At 28.2% G+C, this 9,275-nt stretch overlaps 1 protein-coding gene across 4 annotated transcripts; it reads right to left on the reverse strand.

The window, feature by feature from the left end:
• Positions 1-545: 545 nt before the first annotated feature.
• Positions 546-8,786, reverse strand: LOC114131414 (pyruvate kinase). 4 transcript variants are annotated; one of them, XM_027996619.2, is made up of 10 exons: positions 8,388-8,786; positions 4,861-4,978; positions 4,571-4,794; positions 4,320-4,506; positions 4,044-4,253; positions 3,791-3,972; positions 2,863-3,108; positions 2,568-2,790; positions 2,137-2,293; positions 546-847 (listed from the first exon to the last, which is right to left on the reverse strand). In XM_027996619.2, the coding sequence occupies exons 2-10, from the start codon at positions 4,976-4,978 to the stop codon at positions 835-837; spliced, it is 1,560 nt and encodes a 519-aa protein (XP_027852420.2). In that variant the 5' UTR covers positions 8,388-8,786; the 3' UTR covers positions 546-834. The 4 variants fall into 4 exon arrangements, with proteins under 4 accessions (XP_027852420.2, XP_027852418.2, XP_027852419.2 ...); XM_027996617.2 differs by lacking the exon at positions 8,388-8,786 and adding an exon at positions 7,811-8,083; XM_027996618.2 differs by having other exon boundaries at positions 772-2,293.
• Between the last annotated feature and the right edge of the window lie 489 nt (positions 8,787-9,275).

Genomic DNA, 9,275 nt, shown 5'->3' on the forward strand with positions numbered 1-9,275 from the left:
ATTATACAACAATTAACATTGCCTCCTCCTAAAAAAACTTCTGCGGGCGCCTATGAGTACATTGTCTATTATATATTTTAAACAATTTATAGTCAATCGTTACAATTATCATTAAACCATTGTCATCAACAAACTGTTTTAGGTTTGACTATATCTATATAAAATATATTATATAGTATAGATACCTACCATATTAAATCTTTGGTTTTATCAGCAATTTTCATTTTTAAAATGGTAGGCCAATGATTGTGAAGTCACAGAATAGATTAAACCTGGTGAAGTAACTTGGAAAACATTTGATGTATTAACTATAAAGTATATTATCATTTTGTGATCAAACTACGGTTACAGCTTGCTGTTATAGTCAGTAAGTGTGTTAAAATCTACTGTCTAGTGTCTACAATAGGTTATAGACTAAAGTCTACTATAGTAGAATTATAGTGATTTTTTTATGAAGAGTAGAAACTGAGTGATTTATACTAAAAAATGACAATAGTCAATACAATAAATGGAATTAGTGTAGAAAAATAAATTAAGACGGTTAATTGTGTTTTTTGATGTATCCATGTTATTAATTATTATAAAAACAATACAACTATAAATTCACATTCCTAAAATTGAGTTCTAAGAAAAAAAAATCGTATACAATAAAATATAGTAGGTATAATAATAATTTATTAAGGTAGGTATTTGTGTTAGAATGTAATGCACTGGTCATGATTAGACGAATTAATTTTGGGATCTTCTAAACATAACACGGAATGATGTTTGTTTAAAAAACGGTTTTTAAATTTTTTTTTTTTATTGTGGTAAATTAGCCAATTTTGGAGAACCTCATTCCACGTTACTGAAAACAAAAAAACAATAAGTACTTAACGTCACTAAATTATAACATATATATGAATGATTCCTTTATATTACAATACTTCCTTAATTAATATTAGTTATTTTTAAATTCCAAAGCTTTAGTATAGGTAATATTTAAAAGTATAGCCAAGTATAAGCTACAATATTATTTAATGCAAAAAGCTTTATTGTAATACTATCGTCTAAAAGGAATATAATTGTCTACAAGGGTATTATAAAAGAAAATAAACAAAATGTTTTTAAATAATAATACATGGTTTGTATGTTAAAATGTACTATATTAAGTAGGGTTTAAAGTTAGCATAATGTTTAATTCACACTGCAAAATGGTTCACTAAAAAGTATTCTTACTCAATAACCAAGAGATCACATGTTTTATAAGCTGATATTCAATACATACCATATACCTGTAAAATTACTTAAGGCAAATAATAAGTTTATCATAATCAATTGATAATTTTTTGGACAGGTTTAATATAATATTATGCATTTGTACTCAGATATAAAATCTAACGTTGATTTAAAGGACCTATGTACCTATAAAACAGTTCATTATAACTTATAAGCACAAAAAAGTTAAGTACAAAAGCATTAGGTGGTAATAATAACGCATAAAAGTACATTTTTGTATACTATCTATTTAGGAGACCATAGCATTTCGTAAACGAACATCAGCCAAAAGCAAATATATAATTAATTAATTTTAATAGGTAATAAAAAAGCATAATAATATCATAATATGATTTATGTATGTCAAGTGATTGAACATATTTTATATAAATCATGAGTAGGCATTGAAAATAGAAGTACCAAGTTTCAATAAATAACTGCTGAATAAAAAAAAAAAAGTAAGCAATATTATAATTAATATTTAAAAACAAAAACACTATATGATAGAAATTTATATTTAGTTTCATTTTATGTATTTTAATTTTAAAATAACCATCCACAAAATTATTTGATGCATTCATAATTAAAGAAAAACACAAGCTTAGTATACCTTTCAAGCGTTATTTAACTGCAATAAAACCAGGAAATGTAGTAAAATTAAAATCCTCTCTGTGAAGGATACAACATAAACAACGGAACTTATTAACATAATGTTATAACTGATAAATAATCATGGAATACATTTGTTTTATCTAGTTTAGATTTTATAGTTTAGTCTAATAATCTCATTAAATATTAAAACCTAGTGCCCATTGTATTTGTTGATTATATATAAGTGATTAAGACATAAGACAAAAATCTTCTTGTTCAGGTACATACACAATGCGTAAAGTGTTGGTATATCCAGAACCTTTCTTCCATCCAGTGACGACTACTACTGGATCTCCTGACTTGATGAATCCGCGGGATTTGCCAAACTTAATGGCATGCACTACACGGATGTCCACATCTTTCAACCAGTCGCTTAATGGTTGTTCTAAAATAATACAATTTTGTTGACAAAATAATATGATAATGATTCTAATAAATATTATTATTAAGTATCACATAAAATTATTGAAAGTAATATGTAGTCACTATTCATACATTTATGTATGTGTAATAAGCTAATCATGCATATCTCCACGTGACACACTGTCATTAAGACTTGTTTTATTATGGCTGGATGTCACACAGGAAAACAGAATAATAGAATTTGTTAAGCAGTAGCATGGTTTTTCCCTGGACAGAGTATAGATGTATGTACTTACCATTATAGAATAAAGGTAGAATACCACGATAAATATGACACTGGCGGGCAACTTGGGCATTTCTGGTCAGAGCTATGATTGGACTACGTGGGCGATATTTAGAAATGAGATGTGCAGAATGGCCAGAAGTTGTAAGAACAACAATGGCAGCAGCTTTACTTTTATTAGCTGCATCTACAGCAGCAATAGCAGTTGTGTGTGAAGCATCCAAAGGCAAATTGACCTTAAACATTGGAAAATGTACAGTTAGAAGATGGTGATTATTATTTGTTTCTTCTTCTAGTAATTAACTTACAGCAGACGATAAGTCAGCAAATAATTGTCTCTGCCAGACGGCTGTCTCTGCTTCTTTACAGATGGTAGCCATAGTACGTACACACTCTAATGGGTACTCTCCTTTGGCTGTTTCTCCAGATAACATAACGCAATCGGCTCCATCGAGGATGGCATTTGCCACATCAGAAGACTCTGCTCGAGTAGCACGAGGTTTCTTAATCATAGACTCTAACATTTGAGTTGCACAAATAGCTGGTTTGCCAGCCTATAAATAATTCAAGAATAAGAATGAAAATAAAATGTTAGTAAATCACTCAAAATAACTTGAATAAATATAATGATTAGTATTCAATTTTCAATTTGTATCAATAATCATATAATTAATAGTTTACATATTTATTTATGATAGTCATATTTGAATAATAAATTTACAAAATGTATACTTTGTAAATAAACAAGTATATTGTATATTTTTAAGATGTATTTGTTGTTTTTCATCTTACAAATGCATACCACAATAAATTTGTGTTTAGTGATTGAAGTTTAACTTTATTACTTTAAAAATGAGAGGGAATCAACTTAAAAAGAAATTTTATGGTAAGAGTATTATCTATGTTCATTAGTTAGTTCAATTGTTTTAACCTTTCTATAGAATATAAGATTACCATAATAGCATCAAAAATAATATGTAATAATATTATATATTTAAAAATTAGCACATTATTAAATAAATTATAAAAACGTAACAAAAATTTAAACAACATAATTATTTAATAAAATCTTTGAAATTGTTTCATATCTTTTTATAATCTATAGACACCAACATTTTTTGGGGACACTGTTATATAGTCAACAAATTGAGATAGTTTTAATTCACTGGTATGAATGACAACTTTATCTATAACTTATAAGTTATTATGATAGGGTGGTTATTTTTTGTTAATTACCTTATTACAACGAGCAATCATAGCTTTTTGAGCCAAAAAGACCTTTTCTGGGGGGATTTCAATTCCCAAATCACCACGGGCAACCATGATACCATCAGAAGCTTCAATGATTTCTTGTAAGTTTTTCATGCCTTGGTGGTTTTCAATTTTTGAAATAATCAATATGTTTTTACCTTTTTCACCTTAAAAATTTAAATTAAATTATTTTTTAATGATTTAATTGCTAGAACTATTCATCACTATTAGTATTTACCTAATATCTCTCTAATTTCTTTAATAGCAGCAGCTTCTCTGATGAACGATGCAAAAATCATATCAACACCTTGATCAACACCAAATTTTAAATCACTCTTATCCTTTTCGGATACAGCTGGGAGATCGACCGGAACACCAGGTAAGTTAACACCTTTACGACTTCCTAATGAACCACCATTTTCAATAGTGCACACAATAGAATTGCTGCCTAAAAAATTAAATTATTATGGTTAAATTTGAGTTATAATTGAAATGTATTATTTAATATTTTTACCAATTTCTTTAACAATCAAAGAAATAAGACCATCATCAACATATACTCGGTTGCCTGGTTTTACCACTTTGGTTATGTTGGGATAGTCAACATACACTTTAGTGGCATTACCGCTATTTTCAAATGCCTTATCTGTTGATAAACTGATTTGTTCACCTTTTTTCAGTTCAACTTCAGCTGATCCACCCTAAAATTTGACCAAATAAAAATAAAAAGGTACTAAAAAGTATCTAATAATTAAGTTAACATACGCCTTCTAACAAGCCAGTTCTTATTTCAGGTCCCTTGGTATCTAGAGCAATAGCTAATGGGCTGTAAACACCAATTTTCTTGCCATAATTTTCAGCTGCTTGTCTTAAGTTTTTAATTGTGTTTGCATGGTATTCATGAGAACCATGAGAGAAGTTCAAGCGACCAACATTCATGCCAGAGTCAATCATCTCCTCAAGTGTTTCAACAGCAACCGAAGCAGGTCCTAAAAGATATAGAAGCTATTTAATATCTTTCAATATTTTAATATTTTTTAAATCTTAAAACTTACCAATAGTACAAATGATACCAGACAAACGGACAAATTGAGCTTCGACATCAATATCCAAAGAGCTCATATAATCCAAGTGAGTAGTAGTATTATCATGTACTAATTGTGAGTTAGGCATCTATAATAAAACAGTTATAAAAGTAAATTATTAATTAAACTAACTGAATAATTTAAACAGACTCTGTATGGTTGATCACTGAAAACAGGCCAAGTTAGCTTATTAGGACAAGTATGCAAACAGCTTTTGTTTGTCAAAAAATAACATAATTTTAATCTATGGTTTTTAATTGGAATAGCATTACGACCCATAATAAGATAAAATTTAATGAACATAGTACAACAATCAAGTCTAATTGCAGAAATGTCAAGCACAAGGACAGATTGTTTGCAAATGGTATTTTAGTTAGCAAAGAAGTAAAAAAAAATATATATATATTGTAGCTATTGTAGCTATGCCAAAACTGAAAACAACACACGTGGTATTCCTTTAGGATATTGGCATACTTTATACAAGTTCAGACAGTTTGTGTTCTGTAATTAAATATCTAAATAGCAATCAGAATACATTTTTAATATAATAAGCTAAGAATATCAAAATAAAATGTTATTAAATTATATAATGAAATTAAATAATTTTTTTTTTGTCTATTTAAAATAACCTATATCTGCACTTAGAAATAAGTCATTGAGATTAATTATTAGGTTATTACATAACTTAAAATATACAAATTACTAAATATATGTAAGTATAATTTTGAAAATTATGGACTAAATAAAATAGTTAATGTTCATTGAAATTATTACAAAATTATAAAGTGATTATTTTTTATATTCTATAAGTAATTATTCTACATTTTATTTGTTACAAGTTGCACTGATTGTAATATTTTTAATAATTAAATTTTAATAAGTTTCAGTAAGTTATTCTCCTACCACTCATCCATTTGTCAGTAACAGGGTTTCCCTGTGTCTCAATGTCTCATTAATATCAATTATTAACATTAATATCAATTTTATCAAACATTAAACATGTTTTAAATATGAAATAGAAAACATACATTATTTATAAAATTATAAGAAAAATATATATAACACTTAATAACACTGACGTTTGTATAAGAGCAGTCCAAAATATTTAAAAATTTTCCCCTTTCCGTGTCAAAAAAATATAAGTTATTCAAATATGTATTTTTTTTTTAAATTATAGAAGAACTTATCTATATTTATACAATTAATACTCTGGGCTTTGTTTTTTTAATATTTTAATATAATAAGTAATTTTTTTTTAAATTATAGTCACACTGCTACAATATATTCAAGATTTACATTAAATAACGAAAAAATTTACAAATATTTATTAAATGCCATAGCCTATTTGTGATGTAAATATCATGTCATCGTAACAAACATACGGCCTGTAAATATCAGTCACGCTTTCTTATTTCTTATTTCCATAATTATGTGTGTATTTGGCAAGAACATATTGTACAAATTCTTCTACAATTAAACATAGTAGTATAGTACTTTATATTGACAACATTTTCATATTTTGTTGATTTTAACATAGGCGCAATTAGGTGGGGCTTAGGGGGTCTTAGCCCCTCCCCCCCAAATATTTGACTAGCTCCCTCAAATATTATTATTATTTCCGATATTATCAATATTGCACATTTCATAAACAAAATATACACGCATTACATTTGTTCTAGCCCCTCCAAAAAATTAACCCTAGTTGCGCCTATGGATTTTAATAAAATATTTTACAAAACCTATTCTTATTTCTTATAATTTATTAATAATTACATCAAGTAGAAGATTATAATTTATGGGTTTTAAGGACCCATTAATTTGAACATGTATATTGTGTCAAGCAATTTCAAAAATTTTATAATGAAAGTAAATTATAATATGAGGATAACAATAAAATGTATTAATTTAAATTCAAGTTTTCTTAATATATTATTAAAGAGATAAGCTGGGTACATTTTATATTTCTAGGATCAAATTTAATTGTTGTCAGTCAATAGGTAGGTACAACCTTAGAATTCAAGGTCAAAACATAATATAATTAATGAGATTAAAATATTACATTATTTGAGTTCAAAGCCTAATATAATTCTAAAAACTAAAATAGATAATGTTTATCTAGATATATAGTATTTTGTATTTTCACAAAAAATAAAATAAATTATAAAACCAATATGTTTATTGATAGAAATGTATTATGTCATAATTGTTATGAGATCAACAAATAAATAAAAGATAAGGAAAATATTAAGTAATGCATACTAGGTAGATATTAGAAAACTAATAGGTCTCCATTAAAAATTTATTTTCATGGGGTAATAAGGAGGCAGCATCCATTAACATATTAATTAGTTTTTAATATTGATTTTTAATTGAAGTTCTTTATTTAATGGGTAAATTATAAATAATATATTATATTTATAATAATTATTATGATTAGGTACTATTTATAAAATTAAACAATTACACTGTGAGACAGATATATTATTGTTATAAAAACTTCTATTTAACAAAATATTTTTGAAAACAAAACATAATATGAACAAAATTAATTAACTGTATTTAACAAATTTATTTATAGGATGAAAATTTGAGCAACAAATAGATTATAATATCTACTATACTAAGCAAAAACCCATTGTCTGAGTTATGGAATTGAACTGCCTAAACATGAATGGTCAATACTATATCGCCTTCAAACAGGCTATGGTTACTATGCCCACATGATATACAAGTGACGACTCCAAGATAGTCCAGTATTTGATAGCGGCAATGAAAGACAAACCATAAGTCATATTTTTATAATAGAATGTCAACTGAGGAAATTTAACTTGAGTTATTTGTATAATTATACCAGAGATAATAAAATGGATAAAGGAATTGGACGTGTATCAAATCTAAGTATTTAATTAGGATTATACACCTCGAGTGGTGCAACGTAGTTGGATTGCTTGCGTTCTGTGTAGCAACCAAATCTGTAGGCCGATGCTGTAGCCACTGCTGCTCGAGATGTTTTTGCACAGCTGTCCGTCACGAAACGTAAGACGACTGTCGACACACGGTGCATTTAAACACGAGTAAGTCCGTAGTGGGAAAAGAAAAATAGTTACTAAAAAAATGGTAAAAAAAAAACCGAAAAACGATGTGTAAAACGCGTTAATTTCGGCGTAAATCGACACTCGAATGAGTGTACAATGTGCACGGCGATTCTGTGGCTAGTGACGATTAGATAAGTACCTATTTAGCATCTGTGGAAATATTACAATTTTAAATGGACGAAAAATCATTAGCGGTTTTGAAGGTTACCGCAATGTCATAGAATGACACCAATACAACACCACGATGTACCATACATAATATTAATATAATATTTAACATTAAAATATTATAATATAACATAGATTAGTCTTAAACAGCGAAAGAAACGAACGGTTCGTATAAATTATATTGAATTAATTACTATCTAAAATATTAAATAATTAATTTCATCTGATACTCACTTTGGTTTCGATTATTAAGCACGTTAGACTGGATACGGAACTTAACACACACACAGATACACCGGCAATAGGAAATAATAAAGTACGTAGATATTATTTATGATTTAAGAAAACGTTTTCGATCGTCTGGGTCACGTAAGAGACAGAGACGTTCAGCGTTGTCAGTCGTGCTTCCCAAAAGTAATCCCGACAGAAATCGACCGTGTGTACCGGACCACCGCTGACTGACTGAATGTGGTAACGTTTTTCCGTTTTCGATGTTTCCAGCGATATTTTTGTAAACGTGACCGGCTTTTACCGTATATAATAATAGTCTTCTACTTCCCACCTGACTTTCGGTATGGGATTCGTACGGGAACAACACAGATAAGTTATCTTATTAACCCGGTTGGCCCAATCAAGGTGAGACGTCGGTGAAACAACACAATTCACTATTAATTAATATTTAATAATTATTGTTATCGTTCCAAGACCAGCAATTAAACTGCTCTTTTTACCGCGATTGCGTGGAATACAATCGACAAAATACCGACAGTACGTTCATATTGTACGTGAAAGTGAAACCGATGCCCGTCAGTGTTGATAAAATCCAACTGTTACTGATAAGTGATAACGATATTTTCATACTTTTCATCTTCAATCTTCATTGTCATTTGTCAAAACTTAACACTCCACTCGGCGGCACTCGCCCATTAGACAATAAACATCGTCTAATACCTACCTGTCAATATTCAGTACCTATCACGGCCTTGGGTATAATTTTTTTTGTTAAAAATTTGATTCATTCTACAGCTGTGTTCTGCATCAAAGTGCAAAGATACCGCTGTAGTACTGTACGAGTTATAGTACTTAGTATAAGCTTTTATATTATTATATTATTTATATTAC

Source organism: Aphis gossypii, chromosome 3 (genome assembly GCF_020184175.1).
Source record: "Aphis gossypii isolate Hap1 chromosome 3, ASM2018417v2, whole genome shotgun sequence".
Taxonomy (NCBI): domain Eukaryota; kingdom Metazoa; phylum Arthropoda; class Insecta; order Hemiptera; family Aphididae; genus Aphis; species Aphis gossypii.